Source organism: Alexandromys fortis, unplaced genomic scaffold (assembly GCF_014885135.2).
Source record: "Alexandromys fortis isolate MF-2015 unplaced genomic scaffold, M_Fortis_MF-2015_v1.1 scaffold_87, whole genome shotgun sequence".
NCBI lineage: Eukaryota > Metazoa > Chordata > Mammalia > Rodentia > Cricetidae > Alexandromys > Alexandromys fortis.
Genome location: NW_026067971.1, coordinates 6767618 through 6787853, shown reverse-complemented (window position 1 = coordinate 6787853; position 20236 = coordinate 6767618). Strand labels below are relative to the sequence as shown.

The following is a 20236-nucleotide window of genomic DNA, read 5'->3' as shown; positions in this document are numbered from 1 at the left end:
AATACCCATCAAGTGTAGTGTGACAGATGAAGCTGGTGTCGAGTGCAAACCCCAGCCGTGATTTTCCAAGGTCATGGGTATTTTGATTGCCTTCCCCTGGCATGGCATGAGGAGAGAGGTGGTGGCGACCTGGAGTGTCTGCTGCTTTTGCTGCCTGGCACATCAACCGAATGTTTTTAGCTTCAGAATAACAAAAACAGGAAAGAGAATCAAGCTTTGAAAGGCAAAAAAAAAAAAAACCAAAAAAAAAACAAAAAAAAAACATACGGTATGTTTCAGTTCCCTGCTGGAGTGCTCACGCACGCTCTCAGCCCTGACCTGTGGCTCCTGCTGTCCCTGAATGCGTGTGCCTGGGCAACAGCCGGCCTGGGCTTTGCTTTGAAGGTCCCTGTCTCTCAGAGGAATCAGAAAGACTAGAAATGAGATCGGCCATCATCCCAAGCAAGATCTGTTTCTATTCCTCTCTTTGGCTGGACTCGTGTTCCAGGCCAATTTTGGATAATACATGACAACATTGCTAAACAATTAGGTAATGTTTCATCATGTTCTTTTTCTTCTCCAATTCTCCACTCAGTTTCAAGCTATTTGACTTCTAACTCCCTGTCCCAGATGTGAATCCGAACTGTGCCGTGAGGGACCGGTGCATGCAAAGACAGAGGTTTAACTTGCTGCTTAGAAAAGGAGACGTAGTTTGTGGAGAACTTAATCCTTGTCTTCCCTGTACTGACAAGGTTGCTAAGTGAAAAAAATAAATAAATAAAGGATCCTGAGTGGAGAGACAAGGCCAGCTTCAAGGTCCGTCTCCCAGTTCATGGTGGAGAGTCTAACCAACAAGGGGTCTGTTTCTGTAACTGTGAAACGGATACAGGGTGACAGCAGTCGCCTTGGAAGCTATTGTGTGGTTCAGGTGACTCCACTGATCCCTCAAGTGCTTAGGGCACATAGGGTCTCTCTCTCCCCTAAAACACACAGGTAGGTGGAAATTCTCAGCTGTGTGTGTTACTCAGTTGCAAGCCTCAGATTCTCTTCCACTGGCAGAAGAACGGCAGAATCTCGCTCCTTGTATTAAAGGAAGATTACCTAAGAACTATATGTACATATTAGCATGGGCCCACAGTGAAAGAACTCATCCTCTTTCCATAAGTCCTTGCTGGAAGAGTTTGTCCACAGGAAGTGAAGTGAACCAAGGTGGAAACAGGAACCACAGTTCATAGGGAGGCGAAAGAATGACCCCGTGGCGCGTGCGTGGCTGTGCTGACTTTGTCAGAGCTACAGCAAGGGCAGCATGCAGCCTGTGTGCGGGACAGTGGTCAGAGATCAGCAGAGCGATGCAAAAAGCACGGCACTAAGATGTGGCTCTGTCTTGTTCCCTGGGTGCCCTGTAGACAGGGTGCTGTGACTTCTACAGCAGGGAGCGCTCCAGAACAGGAAAGATGAGGGGGGCTTCACAGCCGTTCCCTCTCATGGGTCAAAGAGATGGGTAAAGAGTTCTGTCCCTGAGACCAGCATGGTGGAAGGAGAGGACCAGCTCCTACAAGTAGGCCTCCAAGCGCGCTCTCTCTCTCTCTCTCTTTCTCTCTCTCTCTCTCTCTCTCTCTCTCTCTCTCTCTCTCTCTCTCTCAGACACACACACATACACACACACAGACACACACACGATAAAATTATAATAAATTTAAAAGTTGAAAGCTGTTTCCTTTTTTGTTCTTTGATGCAGCATCACAAATATGACTTCTTAGAAAACACATTGCTAGTTTAGAGCCTCAGTGCGTGTGTGTGTGTGTGTGTGTGTGTGTGTGTGTGTGTGTATTTGGTTTTCTCTACCCACTGCTCCCCTAAAGCCCTCCTCCTCCCTGTGCCATCATTTCTAGGGCACGGGGCACAGCCACTTAGGCTCCACTTAATACTTCACAATAGAGCTGAGCAGTATGGTGATGGTGTTTGGGGAGATTCCCCTTGAGCCCCCACTTGTCTGTATTACAGCTGGGAAAACCTGGAGAGTCCAGGAATACAAAGGTGAGGAATTTACTGAACGCTGAGATCCAATTTGCCTCCCATTATCCCGGGTCTTGCTGCTTTACTAGCGTGTAGAGTAAGGTCCAATCTTTTAAGTTCCAAACCATAATTAATATGAATTACCCTGACAGCATCTAGATTTATGTGGAAAGGCATGAACAGATCACTCTGTCCTGGTACAGCAGGACAGGTGGCCTTTGAGATGATGGGATCTGGAGAGAGTATTTTCTCAGCTGTCTGACAACATGAACGTCTAGGGCAGAAGAGGCCAGGCAGTATTGTTTAGGCCAAGGTTGCGGTTCCAGCCAGTCAAAACACATGCTGCTTTGAAAGGCTGGAAGAAGCTGTGTCTCAGAAACTCCTGTTGACCGAATAGTAGGCTCTGAGAGCTGCCTGGGTCTTCCTTGATTTCTGTCTTTCATCTCTTTTTCATTAGCACTTCCTTTTCTCATCCATCCTCCCCCTTCCCTCTCTCCCTCCCTTCCCTTTCTCTCTTCTCATTCTTCCCCTAGGATTTTCCTCTGAGTTTGAGTAAGAACTAAACTAATCTCAGTCTATAACAACCGAGCTTACAAACGGTAGCAGGATTCCGTTCCTCTCCATCTGGTTTCTTGCGTGCACACATGGAGTCGTGAGCAGCCAGCCTGGCAGGTTTCCCCTAGATAAGCTCTTTAGGTAACAGGAGACAATCTTGGGTGACAGCTAGTAAGCCCTGGAGTATATGTGTCCTCAGACAGTCTCCCACACCCGAGGAGGCCAAGAGAATGAGAGCCTGTGCATCTTTTATGACTATACAGTGGGAAAGAATTAATATTTAGTCATGTTTGGGGCAAACAGAATGGGAAACAAATGAGGCATTTAGAAAAAATGCTGCAGATACGCAGGAGAAAATCACTGGGCACGGAAATTAAAAGGATTTTGATGCAGCGTGACAATGGCATAATCTATGCTCTGGAAGCTTTTCCGCTCAGCCAGAGCAGTTGTGCAAACTGGGCCTTGCCCTTGGGTCCCTCTGCAGTGGTCAGGTCCCTCACCCACTGACAAGATCCCTGTCACGTCAGTAGAGCACATAGACCCTGCCACGCCCTGGCTACCCAGAGGCTATCCGTGTCCTTCCTTGAAAGAACACCAGCATTTTAGCAATTGTAGCTGATTATTACATAAAAGCTAACCTTTCAATATGGCTTCATGAATTTTCTTCATGTTGTCTTTATATAGGGACCACATCAATCTTGATGTCCTTTCAGTTTCAATAGATGTGTTGCCTATATAAGAATATATAGTTTGTGGATTCCTCCTTTATTACTAAATAAAGTGCTAATTCTTGAGCAGTTTCTTAATTAATACTCCAGATCATAAAGTGTAGTATGTTAACAGAATTGGCAGTGAATACAACTTCAGGATGGCTAAACCCATCATAAATTATAGATGAAATGTAAAGACTTGAGTTTTACATGTGGAAGTCAATAGCTTAGACAGCACTGGGAGAGTTGCGGGATCCTACTGTCTTTCCTTTAGGTCGAGGCTGCAAGAGGCAAAACCGCGGGGTGTTTGTAACAGAGTGTGCATACCTGAGTACTTTATACACAATTTTGAATAAAAATAGGAAGGGAACATTTGAAATGTGTACTTAGCACAGGCGGCCAAAATAAAGTGAGAAGGCAGTGTGGGTGGGCGTCACTTTGTGTGTGTTAATTTGTATCTCAGTGTCTTATCCAAGGAAGACAAGAGTTGCAGGGTAGGTCCTCATTATACAATCTAGGATTTGCTGATTTCAGGTAACCTAACCCCTTATTCAAAGTATCCTTTGAGAATATCTCTTATTCTTTGACAACTTTATACATGATACAATGTATCTTGATCATGCCTACCCCAGCTCCCACCTTGATCCCCTGTGGACACCCCATTAAATATTCCCTCCCCACATACTTGTTTTCCCCATCTTTCATTTTTGTGACTCACCCAGCCGGGTCAGTGCTGCCTGTTGGAACACTGACTGACCGGTCCTCTTGACTTTGCACAGGTCCTAGAAAGCCCTTTCAGTTTTATACTCACAAGTGAAATTTTGCTGTTCCCTTTAGGCTACCAACAGCGTTGGCTTTGGAAAAGACAGTGAAAGATCCATGACAGTGACCAAGTCGATAAAAAACGACACCCTTTCCACCCAAGAGAATCTGGTGCAGTGGGCATTGGATAATGGCTACAGCCCAGTGACGTCATATACCATGGTGCCTGTGGCGAATAGATTTCATCTCCGGCTTGAGAACAATAATGGTACGCATGATGTTCTGTCTCTTGGATGAAGTGTTTCTGTGAAAGACACTCACGTCCACGTGATGGTTACTGGTTTTCTGTGGTGCGGTTTGATAGTTTGTCTGTCGGTGTAAAGCTTAAGCTCACGTAGTATGGAGGCAGCCGTAGCGCCTATGTTCCGTGATGGATTACATGTCCTCTGTGATTATATTAGAGTGATTAGTGACCAATCACAACTGAGAAGACCAAGGGGGCAGGACCATTGGGGAAAAGCCTATGGTCAACCGCTGACGGTTACGGGAGAACAGCCATGGGGACTCAGACGGGGAGAATTTCTTCAGGGTGTGGAGTTTGGCTAGCAGAAGCAGAGTCTGCAAGCCCTTGGGAGTGTCGGGAGTTTTAAAGTAGGTGTGACCTGAACCCCCTAGTTCTCTGATCTCTGGACCTGTTCCTCGCCCAGTGGTACCATGTGGCACAGTACTGATGGATCGAAGCTTCCCATTCTACCTTCCCACCCAGCGTTAGTGTTGCTTTACTATTCAGGGAGGTGTTACTTAATCCCCAAGCCTGAACCTTAGATTCCTTGTCAACAATCAAAATACCAAGAACAACATCTACCCTACTGAGTTGCCAAAATGTTTTGTTGTTGTTTTCCGTGTGGGGTGGTAGTATTTTTGTTTGTTTGTTTGTTTTTAATCAATGTGCGTGTTGAAAGCACTCCAAAGCTGTGACTTCCTTTGGTGCTTTGTCTATAACATCCTTTTCAAAAGGATCATGTTGAAGGAGGGGTCACGTCTCCAGATGGTTTCTGCCTATCTTACCCTGAGGTGGGTGTAGCCTTAAGCCTCCATCAGCTGGGCTCAGATAACCGTGGATGCAGAGAATCCTGGGGAAACATGAGTTTCTCACGCAGTTATTGGAAACATGGCGATGCTACATGTGGCCTTTACGGAATTCTATCTTCCTTTCAAGGAATAAGTGTGCCTAAGCGGCTCTCTTCTTCCAGAGTTGAGGCTCAAAAGGACCAGGGTACCTGGATATCGCCTAGATTTTTATCAGTCAAAAAGAAGGCAGCAAAATAATTCTAAAATAGCAGTGTTAAAGAGGCAGAGGAATCACCCACTGTGATAAAGAACCTGGGCTCGATCCTTGGTGCTGCAAAATATAAAATAAAAATGCCAATGTTGTTTCAAGAGATATTTTGAGAAATGATTTTAAGACCCCTGGATTAAATGAAAGTATTTTAAGGACCTTTGCATAGCATGTTATTGCCCCAATTGGCACAGGTGTGTAGTTGGTAGGAACTTAGAATTTGTCGAGCAGAACGGCTCTCAGTCGTGGTCGAGCGTTGCTGTCACACTAGAAGCTCCAAACGCTCACTGGAGCTGCATTTTATCCAAAGCCCCAAAGTGATTTCAACGTGAAGCCCAAGCTGAGGATCACGGTTACAATCCAAACTTTTAAAGTTTAAAACTCGAGAAACTGAGTCACAGAGAAATAAGTCACAAGTTCGAAGCCACTTAGCTAGTTAGAACCCCCGATCAGAACTGGGGTTTCCACACTGCTTAGTCAGTTCTATGCCCTGCGCTTTGACTCCAGTTGTGTTACCAGTGACCCCGTGTCTAACGATGACGCAGCCTGGCATCAGCCACTCACCATGCTTCACCTTTTGTTTCCACAGAGGAGATGAGAGACGAGGAAGTCCACACCACTCCTCCAGAGCTTTGGATCCTGCTGGGCCATGGCCACAGGCCTACCCTGGATAACCCACCCTTCCTGGGAGGGAAAAGCAAAGATGAAGGTCTCCCATTCTCTTTCGGGAATATCCCCAAGAAAGGCTGGAAGGAGGGAGAAGATAGGATTCTCCATCCAAAGAATCCTGCCATTCCCAGCATCCCACTGTATCAGGACCACAAAGAGCCGGAAGAAGTACAGGGGGGTGTGGCCAACGCCTTGTCGGTCAAGTGTGACAGTGAAAAGTTGACCGTAACTGTGAGCAAAGACTCCCTCAGAGACTCTCTCAAGGTCAGTGACTCAGTGTGGTCCTCCCAAGAAATGTTCCCCAGCCAGCTGCAATCCTGTGTCCATTATTTCCCTGAAGTTATTTCACTTTTGAACCCTACACTTGGTAGTTTTTCCCCTCGTTGGATGGGCCACTTGCCCTGGGCTACAACCCTCATCCGACTTCCTGTTCTCAAAAGAGGGGAGGAGTTCAGATCCTCCTGTGTCAATATTTTGCTATTGGATTTTCAGTGCCAGCAAACACAATCAGGGGCTGTTGACAGGTGGTGGGCGAATGGGGAGGGGGGGGAGGGGCACCGGGGCAGGCCACGAGCCGCCTCTGTCAGAGGTAGGCTGAGGTAGGCACTGCTCCTGAGCAGCTGTGAAGCCCTCCACTCTGTTGTCCATTTCAGACCGGTAACTACTCAGAGATAGAGCTCACCCTGTCAAATCATTCATGCAAAGCCAAGATGAACAGCACCCACTTTGTTTTGGAGTCCCCCCTGAATGGCTGTGGCACTGGACACTGGCGGTCAGCCCCTGACGGTGTGGTCTACTATAACTCGGTGAGTGCTGGTGGCATGGCTGGTTATCACTCAGTGTTAGTCTCCTCACGTCTCAGAAGACAACGGGGATAGAGATAAGGCCAGAAGTCAGATCTCAGCAAAATGGGATGGACTTTGACCCCGAACTCTTGTTTTGGTTTATCAGTGAGTCTGTGGGATTTGAAGGTTCTGTTTTCTCAGCTGGAGCTGAGGTAATCACACATTTCCTCCTTCCATCTGATGATGGTCAACCAGGAAGGAGACAGTGCCTGTGCCATCCTGCTCTGCTCACACCGGAGGGTCAAATAGGTTGGTCTTGATGGGAGTAAAATTCCAAAACCCTAGGTTATATGTGCATCTCCAGACAGCTGACTCCTTCCCTCATGAGTTTAAAATCAGAAAAGAATCTTGGTAAAATTATCAAGTCTCTCCACCTCTAAGAAAGACCCTAAATTTAAGAAATTTTATTTTTGAAGTTAACTGAGAAAAGGCTGCACAAGTGCCCCCCTCCCCTCTACAAAGATCATCCATTGCCGTCCGTATGATAGTGAGGTACTTGACTTGGACATTTTAAACTGATTTCCAAATTAGCACTGGGAAGAAACGGTGATCTACTGAGTCTAAGGTCTCAACTGCTTCTGAAGAATAAGGATGTCCTGGTCCCAGAAGTCACCTCTTTCTTGTATGCTTTTGTTTTCTTGACTGTTAAGAGCAAGGCGTGAATTCTCCAGCTGCTTGCCTCAGACACCTCCAAGCTCTCTTGCCTGCCTCTTCTTCCTCTCCCTTCTCCTCCCCTCCTCCTCCTCTTCTTCTTCTTGGCAGCTCTCCACCTCTGTTTGAGATGCAGCAGGTTAGCTCTCATCCGCGTTGACTGTAGATTTTGTTTGGGATGCATCAGGTTAACTCTCATCCGCGTTGACTGTAGATTTTGAACGTGGCAACAGGTGTGTAAGTTCCCAGTGTGTGGAGCTTGTTTGGTGAGTCCTCATCCTCACGACGTTTTCTGGACAAACATACCCGGATGTAGTATGGGACATTCCTTATTCCTTTGTCCCAGATGGCTTTATTGAGCCTGGCATCAATCTGCACATCTGGAGTCCCCATCTCCTACATGGCAAATTTCTGGATTGCTTTGAGTGCCCTAGGAGCACGCTTCTTGAAGCCTACACCATGGCTGCGCTTGTGAATGTTGATGGTGTTTTCTCGGGTCACCACCGTGCTGCCTGCCTTCTTGCTCCTCCTAGTCCTTCCTAGTCACCCTTCCATGAGTGACACAGCAGCTTGTAGGAATCTTCAGACTTCCTGTTTGTTTTTATTTTCCATTATGCTCACAATTTAATCATATGAAATGGGAATAGATTAAAATTTTATTTGTGGAGTGTGATCTTTGGGTCACTTTTCCATTCTATTCCGAACCAACCCAGTGGAATAATTTCAGCCAATGTTAAGACAGATTGTTGTGAATAGAACATTTTCTTTTCTATACTCATACACGCAAGAAAAGATAGTAGGAAGGATTGAGAATAAAAAGGGGGCGGAGTATGCAAGACCAGAGAGGAGAAGAATTGCTCCATGGAAACATTAGGTACCATGCTTCTAACTTAAACCAAACTTTCCGCAAACCTTAAAAGGTCCAGATAGAACCAGAGGTTTGTTCAGTGGGTAAAAGCGCCTGATGCCAAGCCGTACAATGTGAGTTCAGTCCCCAGGACCCACATACGGGGAAAGGAGAGAACTGACTTGCAAAGTGTTCTCCAACTGTCTCTCTCTCACACACACACACACACACACACACACACACATGCACACACACATGCATTCATGTACGCACACATGCACACGCGCACATGCAATCCAGACATTATAAAAGATCAAACACTGACACAAATTAGTAAGTGTCTGAGGACCCACAAGATGTGGGCAAATCTGTCAGCAGCCCCAGCTCCTCCACTTCCATGTCTAGTGTCCCCACTATTTGACATAACTTATAATTATTCCATGTTTATTTATAAACATGTTTGGTTATAAATAAATCTATAATTTTTTGCAAGAAAAAAATCCAAATTTTGGTTCAGATCTCCAGCTTGAGTTGAGCCTTTCTGTATTTTCCCATCACTTTGAGGTTTAAAATCCTAACAAGTTTGGAGAATTTGCTCTTGCTGTCGTTTGTATCCAGCCCGATTTTCTGTTTGCACCGAATTGTTCCATGGGTGCAGAAGCACATGACACAAAGCTGTGCATCTCCTGTGTTTTAGATTATGGTACAGACGCCATCCCGTGGGGATGGCAGTGGCAGCGGGTCAGGGGGCTTTGAAGACTTGGAGTCAGGTGACAGTGGATTTTCAGGAGACACCGATGAAGGAGAGGCCATCTCCCTGAGCCGAGCTAGAACTGTGAAGGTAGGTATTGGTTTCTGTTTGCTTTGTTCTGTTGTGGATTACGTTGTTCGTTTGGTTTGTCTTCACTGGGAACTTACATGAAATTGCATGTAAAAGACCAAAGCTCAGCATGTGACTGACGTAGCCTTGTCTGCTTGGAGGTGTTCCAGTTTAACTGCAGCTTGCGGCAGCTGAGGAATCCCAGTGGCTTCCGGGATCCGCTCGATGGAAACATCACCTTCAACATGGAGCTGTACAGCACAGACCTCTTTCTGGTGCCCTCCCCCGGGGTCTTCTCTGTGGCAGAGAACGGGCATGTTTATGTGGAGGTAAGAATAGAGTGCTGGCCACAGGCATCCAGCCTAGTACCCTGTGCAGCTCCTGTACCACTAGCTGACACCTTCATCTAGGAAACAGCTTGGCTCAGAAAACTCCTGCAGGTCACTTTCTGACAAAAAGGGGGGAGGGATATTGGGATGTTATGGCATATGCTAAATGGATGTAGTGGTTTTTTTGGTAAATGCCAAAAAGAAAAAAGTGAGAAAAATGTGAAGTCTACCAGTAAAGCAGCCTGCTTGTTTCGCTGTCCACACTTTTAGGGACAGTTTTGTTCAGTCATCCAGTGTGAGGGTTAGGATGGACGCTTTCAGATTGCCTCCCACTTCATCTTGGATTTACTGTCGAGTGAGCAGCTCTGTGTGTGTGCACATGCGTGCGTGTGTGTGTACATGCATGTGCATGTGTGTGCGTGTGTGTCTGTATGTGTGCGTGTGCATTGTGTCTGTGTGCGCGTGTGTGCATGCATGTGCGTGTGTGTGCATGCGTGTATTGTGTGTGCGTGTATGTATGTATGTGTGTGCGTGTGTGTGTGCATGTGCATGTCTGTGTGTGAAGTTGTTTCTGCCAAGTCATTATCTAAATCGCCTCCCGAATTTGTCAAAGCCATTTCCCATTTCCAACAGCAGTCATCACACAGAGCTTAAATCTGGAATGCCTATGAAATTATTAGGCAGTGGTGGTAATAACGAAATAGTAACCCCTGATATGTATTGCTGTTTCATGACGTACCGAATGCAGTTGTGAATATCATCACCATGATTGACTTGTTAGCAGGATCCTGTAAGAGGGGACTCATTTTTAAGATCTGACTTTCAGATGAGAAAATTAAGATTTAAGCCGTCCAAAGTAGCGCAGCTGTGGAGTCCTACTTCTCGAGGCCACGCTATTGGCCACCAGGCGCCTCTGTCATGGCCCCTCAGCTTGTCATTTGAAAGGGAAGAAAACATACCTCCGTATCAACGTCAGTGTCTAAGTTCACAGATCCATTCTGAGGAAGATGGACCTACAGCAGCAGGCTGTCTGCCGTCTGTGTGTCCTGGGCAGAGTCTGTAGTGACCCCATTGGCATAGCATCTGCTGGTCTCACCAAAAGGCATCTTTGGCTTTGGCGCGAAGCAGCTGGCTGCTGTTGTGCCTCACAGTGGGAGGGTGAGAAGCTTCCTTAGGTGACAGCCACTGCAGAGCACCTTTGTCATTTCCAAAGACAGTGTGCGTGGGCACTGGGTTGGAGTGGAGCCAGGTAACCCACTATGCTTTCTGCAGTCATAGTGGAGCCATGTTCCCTGCTGCCCCTCCCCCATTGTGCGTGCATAGCCGCGCTTTGGGGGAACCACTGCTCTGTGTTGTTCCTAACCATGATTGTCCCTACAACAGGGCTCTTTTCCTCAGCCTTTTCTGTGTTCACAGCCCACAGCCTCATTAGTCTGACTCCTGCCTCTGCCGTGGGTTAGCTACAGCTTGCTCTTCTCCAGGCGCATGCCTAGATCTGTTCCTTTGTGGCTTTGCCAATTTATGCCAGCCAGTGGCTAATCTGCCTTGTGTATCCCACCCCCAGTATTTTCCTTTTTCTCTCCCTCTGAAGTACTCGCTTACTTGAACTGTGTTGTTGGGAGGTCCCCTCTCCCGTCCCTTCGGTCCCTTCTACATTTTCACTCTTGTTTTTCCTTCTATTTCTTTTCACTTATCATATTTTTATAGTTAAATTTGATTTTAAAAGTGGATCAAATATTTTTTGCTGCTTTACATATCAAGTATGTTAAGAAGGATTTGGAACTGGGGAGTAGTTATGAACCGATTTAAACTTGATTGAAACTACCTAAAACCTGAAAGAATCTGTAAATGTTTTGCTAAATAGGGTAGCAACTGGCCATGCCCTGTCTTTCTTTCCCTGTTTGGACTCCTCCTCTGGTAGGAAAACTTCTTTACGTAAGTAAAATAAAACTTCATAAATCACTGGCTTAACCTGAAAAGTCATTTCTTGGTTTCTTCTCCAGCTGCCCTCCTTAGCCTTTTCTGGAACCTCTACTTCCTCTAGTCCACAGTTCTTTCCCCTAATCCAAGGTGGGCACTCCTGGGTGACGCCTGGTGATATGATGTCAGTTCTTCTTCTCAGTTCATCCGGCCTAGTCAGCATCTAGAGTCGCGCTGCTAACAGTGGGAGTTCTCACCGGCTGGGACCCACGCTGTCGGCGTGAGCCTCTTCTAGTCGCTGTTTCTCACACTAACTGCATCTTCCGCATTAACTGCTGCTGCCATCCTGTAGTAGGTGGGAAGAGAGCTTTTGGTCCGCACGTCAGGAGCAGAGCGTGGGGATTCCTGGGTCTGGTCTCATCCCCAGCCTATAATCTTCCTACCATTCACTTCTGGTCCATTCTGCAGCAGGACCTAAGGTTTTCCTCCTCCGAAGCACTGAGGAGAGAGTCTAGGCAGACATTCTGCCTTCGCCTGCCTTTGAAAGAGAGACAGAGTCAGCATAGTCTTACACTGAAGACTGAGTTCATGTTAATGGCACTTTGTGTTTTAACATGTATGTAACTTACCTGGTAATCTCTCTAAGACAGAATAGCTTGTTCCTCAGAAAGCACTCGGAAAGATAGTGAAGGTAGTATTTGTGACATGTTAAACACTACGGCAACATCGTAATCAGCTTTGCCCTCTGTTCACGTCCGTGTGGAATGTCCCACAGTTACCAGTGTGGGATCTCTGGGTGTGCTATGGATGAGGGTTCCTGCAGTGTCGGGGATTTCCCCTGGGCGGGTTCCAAGTGCAAGGTTTGTTTATTATCTCTGTCTTTTTAAGCATTTGGGGGCTCATGGTGTATGGATGAGGACTAGCTTTATTTCTAAAGTGTTGAAGTTTATTATTTATACTTGGTTTAGTCAAGGAAAGAGGCACGGAAGCCAGGCGAGCAGTTCACACAGCCATCACACGTCACCAGACAGTAAAGCCAGTTTTGCTCCAGGGATTCTAGCAGGGTTCAGGAGAGCTAAGGTTTGAATACTGTTTACATTTGGCTAAGCGCTCCTTCCCCTGTCTAAACAGAAGAAACCTCAGTAAGATCTAGACACGGCATAGACACGGCATAGACACGGCATAGACACGGCATAGACACGGCATAGACACGGCATAGACACGGCATAGACACGGCATAGACACGGCACACACGTGTGAGAGGGAAAAGGAAATGAGTTAGAAATGTCTCCAGGTTAGTTTTCCCTTTAACGCCCCCCCCCCGGGGGATTAAAGAATGACAGGAGAGTTCTTGGCAAGGCCGGCTTGGTGCCAGGTTGGTGACGGCCACCGGGTCACACTGTCCGTGGTACAAAGCACCATGGGCCTGCTGACTGACAAAGCAGGCTGCGTCTACCACATCCTGCTCTCCTGGCCTTGCTCCGCTTTCTCGAGTAGTCCTGCCTGCCTCCAGCACGTGGATTCTCCTCCGTCCTGAGCTACAGGGCAGCATTAAAAAAAACTGGTCCCGGTCATAATCTGCTGTTGTGGCCTTGCGGGCTTCGCCTGTGTGTGCTTGTTTCAGAAAATCCACTCAGGTGCATAATTTAGTTTTACATTGTTATCTCCGAGGGCTTGCAGAGGGCCAGAGAGCCTTAACCCATTTTGTATTTGTAACTTGCAGTGTTTGAATTAAACAGTTTGTTGTCATTCGCGCCAAGTCAATCAGTGTGTGTTTCTGTCACAGCTGGAGAGCTGTAAATATGAAAACAGAGCAGTGTTACCCAAAGAGCTGTGTCGGGATACAGTCTGGGTGGCTAAAGTACAAGACGCCAGCCGTTTCTGACTCCGTCTTGTTCCTTGGCAGGTGTCCGTCACCAAGGCCGACCAAGAACTGGGCTTTGCCATCCAAACCTGCTTTGTCTCTCCGTTCTCAAACCCGGACAGGATGTCTGACTACACCATCATCGAGAACATCTGTCCCAAGGATGAGTCTGTGAAGTTCTACAGCTCCAAGAGAGTGCACTTCCCCATCCCGCACGCCGAGGTGGACAAGAAGCGCTTCAGCTTTGTCTTCAAGTCCGTGTTCAACACCTCCCTGCTCTTCCTACACTGTGAGCTGACGCTGTGCACCAGGAGGAAGGGCCCGCAGAGGCTGCCAAAGGTGAGTGGGCTCTCGCCTGTCTGGACCGCGGATTTGGGCGTATTTAGGTCAAGAGACGCCCTAATGGGAACGTGGAATCCAAGTTCCTGCAGGCTGAGGTTGTAGTTTTGAGTTTTTGAAGTCTGGTTGAAGCGACAGGGAACATGTGCTTTAGGTTTTGGAAAATAAACCCTGACAGTGAGCTAGTTTTTCCGTCCGTGCTTAGCTGTACCTTAGAGTGATAACCCAGGAATGACTTCCACCGAGGGAGAGGCTGGCCCTGGCTCTGTTGGTCAGATAGTGTGCTGTGCCAGAAGAACAAGGAATCGAAAGGACGAGATCAGTGTGAGGATTAATTTTTCCAGGTCCCAGTGAGACTGGGATTGCAATTGTTTTTTTGACCTTCTCTGTGTGGGTTATAAGACAGCCTTATCTCTGAAGGATTTCTAAGGGAAACTAACAAATATTTTACTTTCGCCTGGTTCCTTATCAGCTTATCGTATTTGCCTCGTGCCGTTGCCCACATTAAACGGCTATGTTCTGTTGCCACAACAGAAATTAGAACCCTTTGACCTTGTCGGAGCAGCCACCACAGGGGCTCAGTTGGGTCAACTGTGACACCTTGTTAGGTCTGCCTTGTGTGGGACAGGTATCTCCTGCTGTTGCTATGAGCTAATGTGATTTCATATAATTTCCTCTGCGTGTTTATTCTGTAACTGTTACACACAGTCTAAACTGGATTCTAACTCCCTTGGAATCTGGGATCTACTAGTGTCTCAGAAGTCCAGAATCAAGCTGTAGCATTTATATGTTTAGAATTCTCGTATACAGAAACTGGAAGAAAAAGTAGGTGGAGAAAAATACCTATTAAATAGATTTCTACTGACCTGAATTCCTTGAATCATTTCCCTGAGAAGTCACTGAGTTTTGTCTACAAATTAATACACAGCCGACCACCAGTCCTCAGGGAACAAAGCTAAAGACTCGGGCTCTGCTCACCTGTCTGCTTCTATAGCCACTGCTACCTTTAGTCCTCCAGAAATGAAAGTAGCACACACTTCCCTTCCGGGTAGAAGAGCAAAGGAGGCGGGATGCTGAGGTGGAACGGTTAATGCCTTCTTAAAGGCAGCAGTTCCCTGTTCCTAGTAACTCCTGAGTACTTCTGTGACCTTCTAGGAAAAGGTACTCGTGATCACCGAGTCTTGCCCTGCCCTTTGCTGTGAGTTAAGTGTCTGGCCCAGGGTCAGCCTCTGAGACAGAGTTAGCATCGTACAGTCTTAATTAACTGGAGGACTAGCCGGAGAGTCAAGGGAGCCACAGCAGTGAAAGGAGCTTCACGTCTTCTCAACAGCACGCCTTCTTCCCATCATGACATGCCTTTCCCTCTGCAGCAAAGTTCTTCTCAGGGTGTGTATCTGGCTTGTGTGTGGCCCAGAGAAGCGTATCAGATATGATACCCTCCACCTCCAGACATGTCGTTCCTGATAACTTTCCAGACTTAAAATAGCTAGAAACTGCTGGTCTCATACTTCCACGCCTGGGTGACATAGTAGAGCATGTGTGAGGTGCCAGGTTAAATGTTTGCACCAGGGGAAAAAATGAAAACAAACAGAAGATGATTATGGGAAACCTAATTTTGTAGAATGTAAAAAAAAAAATCCAACAAGTATGACAATATGTTTACAATTATCAACAGATATAAATTCTATCATAACGCAATAAATGCAGTTTCCCACAATCACAGATTATAGATGTTATCACAAAGAAGCCATTATTGGACAGGGCCAAGAACATCACATCTGTAGTTCACCCATTTGTCAAACGAATTCTGAAACTGTTTGTGGGGAGGGGCTGAGGAGGATGTCTGTAAGCTGTCCGTTGATATTTGCATCTTCGAGTACAGTGAAAACACACTGATTATCTAGGGTTCTTTGAAAAGCACACAGATGCCCTGTCTTCCCCATGGTTAGCAGCCGTGAGCTCTCTGGTGAGGGACCAGAAGACAGTGTGCACACAGATGCCCTGTGTTCCCCATGTTAGCAGCCGTGAGCTCTCTGGTGAGGGACCAGAAGACAGCGTGTGCAGGACTCGTGACTTCCCTATGAGCCATGACTGTGACTGCTTTGCTCCGCCTCTCCGCAGTGCGTGAGTCCTGATGAGGCCTGCACCTCTCTAGATGCCGCCATGATCTGGACCATGATGCAGAATAAGAAGACGTTTACCAAGCCCCTGGCTGTGATCCACCAGCCAGATTATAAAGGTGAGAAGGGGGGACCTAAACCTGCTCCTCATAGAGACCCCCAAAACACACATGGCAAAGAAAATGACCCTGCAAGGTTCTTCTGCCCTTCATCTGCACGGTGTGACACGTATGAACACATGCACGCACACACACACGGAGTAATGTTTCTTCTGCCCTTCATCTGCACGGTGTGACACGTATGAACACATGCACGCACACACACACGGAGTAATGTTTCTTCTGACCTTCATCTGCACGGTGTGACACGTATGAACACATGCACGCACACAGACACACGGAGTAATGTTTCCTCTGCCCTTATCTGCACGGTGTGACACGTATGCTCACATGTACACACACATGTACATGGACGCACAGAATAACAATTCCTCTGACCATCACTTACATCGTATGACACACATGCACACATGCATGCACACAGACACGTGGAGTAATGTTTCCTCTGACCTTCATCTGCATGGTGTTACACATGTGTCTCCACACAGATACACAGAATAGTAAATGTCATCCGACCATAACCTGCATGATATGATACACACACACACACACACATGCACACAGAGTAAATAAGTGTTTTAAGTCCAGTTTTGTTCAAAAAAATAAAATATAAGCCAGTGCTAGTGAGATAGCTCAGCGGGTTAAAGGTTAAAGCCGTAAAGCCTGACGACCTGCATTGATCCCTGAACTCACAAGGATGTAGAATGAGAAATCTGACTTCCCCAAGTCCTGACATCCATGGTACACACATGCACACGCACGTACACCCACCTGTAATGAACACATAAATGTAAACAAAAAATAGCCTAAGGCAGTCAATATAGAAAATACTTCTTTGCCCCAAGAGAGTTCCAATTCTGCCACTGTGCTGTGTGTAATTATTTACAAATTCTTCTTTAAAGAACAGACGAGGGGCGGAGAAACAGCTCAGTGGAGGAGGGCTAGATAGGTGTAGAAGACAGTGGGTTCGATCCACGCACCACGAAAGAATGACATCACCGTAAAGGCTGGCTCCGCCATGCTCCTCTCGGCTGCATTTCAGACGTGCTCCTGTGGTCTGTGACGTGCTGGGACTTGCACGCTTGCACGGCCCAGCTCTCCGTGCTATCTATGCTCACGGGTCTGCTCTCTCCGTGCTACAGAAACGCTTCATCAAGACCACAGCTTCGGGGAGGGCTTCTCACCCGTGGGCACCGTCCACTCAGGAATACTGGAAGGAAGCTGAGATTTACGAAGGAGTTTTCAGAACTCCATTGCTCCTCCTCATTCCCAGGGTTTCCAGTCCTTCATGTGTAAGAACACTCACTGAGCTATACTGACTAGGAAAGAAGGACAGACATGTCCTGAGATGTGTGGTGTCACACCGGGGCGACAGGCAGGCCCAGACGGCCAGCGGGGGACTCCAGGGACTGCGGGGAGAGCATCACAGCCCCAGGGACCTGAGAAAGCCAGGATGCAGCAGGCAGCTGTCAACAGCTGAGGGGTGGGGCTGCATGTCGCATGGGTGATCTGAGTAGCTGCCGTCCTCCCTGTCTAAAACAGCCTGTCGCTCCCCAGAAGCCTTGCTCTCAAAGGGTGTCAAGCTGAGAAAAGACTGGCAGAGTGAGCGGGATAAGAGGGGGTGTCAAGCATCCAGGGTGAGATACGCCAGCATTGCAGTCGTGGACCTTGTCCTGCCACCCTGAAGGGCAGAGAGAAGCCTAGCAAAAGCCGGCGAGCAGCTCAGTCCCGGCTGCTGGGCCTTAGAGGGGAGCTGTGGTGGCTGGTGCTGACACCAGATCTGGGGTGCCCTGGGATGGTACTTTGGGGCCAGGACTGGCAGGACTTAGCAGTGGGTGGTTCTGGAGCAGTCGTGAGCTACCAGAGAAGAGACAGGTGGGTGCTGGTCAATTTCTCAATAAGAAGTGGCCATTCCAGGTGTCTCACCCCTTCAAAGAGGCATGGGGTAGAGACTGGCTCACAGCCCTTATTCCCTCCATACCCAGCGGGCTATGGCAAGCCCTCATGACCTCCCCAGTTCAGGTTCTTATCTGGAAAGGAGAGGTTAGAACAGGGACATGCAAGCCCTTGCAGCCCTGACACCCGGCTGAGCTGTTAGGAGGAGCAAACAGATTCCAGTTCATTTCCTAACTGCCCTAGATGCTGGGTGCACATGTCAGGTGTTTATTGGGTTTTGTCTTGAATGTAGCTTGTTAGGCTTTTATTGGTTGGTTCTCAGTCATTTAGTAGGTAGTCTCACTTCAACTGGGTTGCCCAAATACTACTACCCTTATCGTTGCGTCCAGGGGAAAGGAATAGGAATGAATTGCCTTGCAAAGAATTCATAGTTGAGAACAGCTGACTGTGTTTTGTCCTATAAAAGTAGTTAACAATTGCAGCAGCCACCTCGCTCCTTGTCCCTTACCCTTACCCTATTTTGAGATCACGCATTCAGCTGGTAATTGAACGCAGCAGCTGGTTGTGCCCCGTGCCAGACAGTACTTAGGCATTAATATTACAACACTATAACTTCCAGCAATTCTTTCATTCTTTTTTTAAAACTCCAGTGGTATTTTTCTAAGTAATTTCTCTTGTAAATTAGGTAATTACTTTTATTTAAACTTAGTCATTACACTGAACACTCTGTGTTTTCTTTACATAAACGCTCAAGAGGAAAGTGTTGTTTTTTTAACCGGATATCAAAGCAATTTCATGAGATTCGCTAATTGAGGTGAGATTTTAGTGGAGAAGCAAGTGGGTGAACAGTTTATGCTTAGGTTTGTGAAACAAATTGAGGAGGTTGAACTGCAGTTTCCCAAGGCTGTATGCAAATTCGTCTTCCTTGGCAGGAGTAGGGGGTTTGCTGCTGGGTTTCGGCTCATAATGCCTCCCTTACCTTTTGTGTTTATTTTCATTGGCTCTGAAATCATTTCTGTTCCGTGTAGATCACTGAAATCTAATCTCTGAGCCACACAGGGCACTGGAATATTTTTGGGAAAAGGCAGGTGACCATTGGCCCAGTATCAGTGGTGTATTTAAACGACAGTAACTAAGGTTCTTTCTTGGAGTGGGAGACCAGGGATGACCTGTGGGGTAAGAGTGCCCAGCAGCTCCACTGTCCTGGTCCATTCCTCCTGACGTCCTTGCCATAGAGCCAACTGTCCTTGGCCATTTGGCCTGTCTTTCTTTTTTTACAGTTGAGGTTTTCAGGACGACAGATACAGGCAGAGAGTAGCAACTACCACCACCAATAATGATGACATCTTCAGACAGTGTTTCCTCCTCCGTGGGCAGGGAAAGTGGCCATCAAAGCTACATGAATAATTCTAGGTTCTTTTAATAGGCTACCATTCTTAGTGGAACCTTTGGTCTCTAAGTCCATTGGAATCAGTCTTGGCTGATCATCAGGCTCCTTTACTCTTCACAATAGATGAAGATGCCAGGCTGTTGAGGTGTTAGTGATGGCGATGAGGATCCAACATTCACGGAGCATTTCTTTTGCTCAAGGCCCTGTCCTGAGTGCTTAGGGTGTTATCGAGTTTAGTTTTCACAGAGGCTTTGCAGAGAGGACGCTTTAACAAACGTGGCCACACACCTACATATGGCAGACCAGGATGCGAATCCATTCCTTTGATTTTACACCTTTTGCAAACCCCCATATGCCTCCTCCTCCCATGGCCACTGTTATCAAGACAGTACTCAAGTAATCTAAAGAATATGAACTGAAAGTCAGATGAAAGATTAAAAAAAAAAAAAGAAAACACATTTCTTGACAGGATTAAAATATTAGGGTGTGTTTAAAAGTGCAGACTCAGACATTCTGTGACTTTATGACTTGAGCACACACAAAAGCAGAAAACAAACAGCTGATGCATATTATGGCTTATGGCAAAACAATTAGAATAGTTGAGGCGGTGCCATCCTGCCATCGTCTCTGAGATGCTTCAGCGCGTTGGCAGCTTTCCCGGCTTTGCCATGATTTATACTCAGCTTTTAATTCCTAGCAAGTTAAACTTCAGGAATTCTGGATTTTCTCCACACTTGAAAATAAAAGCACCTACCTATCATGAGCACTCAGTAAATGTGGATTTCTTTCTTTCCTCTCGGTCAGACTGGGGTTCTTCTAGGAGAGAAAGGTATTGGGAAACCGTTTCAAATGTCAGTTGGAAATTAATCTAAAAGAGGCGTGACATTTTGGAACACATTTGGATTTTCCAGAACCAAAAATACTCTTAAAAAAAAAGAGTTTGCCTCAGGTTAAGGCAGAGATGAGGGAAAGACTAGAAATGCTGACCCAGCAAGGTCTCGGTCCCTGAGGGAGCCGGGGATAGAACTCTCATCGGTCCAGCTGCTTCACAGTTTTGAAAACCTGT

The 20236-nt window shown here is 46.9% G+C and overlaps 1 protein-coding gene across 1 annotated transcript in view; it reads left to right on the top strand.

Annotated features, from left to right (window-relative positions):
* Positions 1 to 20236, top strand: part of Tgfbr3 (transforming growth factor beta receptor 3) — a 170826-nt gene that overhangs the window by 127728 nt on the left and 22862 nt on the right. Inside the window, exons 8-14 of the mRNA XM_050155755.1 lie at positions 4098 to 4290; positions 5951 to 6294; positions 6684 to 6836; positions 9071 to 9214; positions 9355 to 9522; positions 13349 to 13645; positions 15767 to 15884. Coding sequence (XP_050011712.1) covers positions 4098 to 4290; positions 5951 to 6294; positions 6684 to 6836; positions 9071 to 9214; positions 9355 to 9522; positions 13349 to 13645; positions 15767 to 15884 — 1417 coding nt within the window. The remainder of the gene's footprint in view (positions 1 to 4097; positions 4291 to 5950; positions 6295 to 6683; positions 6837 to 9070; positions 9215 to 9354; positions 9523 to 13348; positions 13646 to 15766; positions 15885 to 20236) is intronic.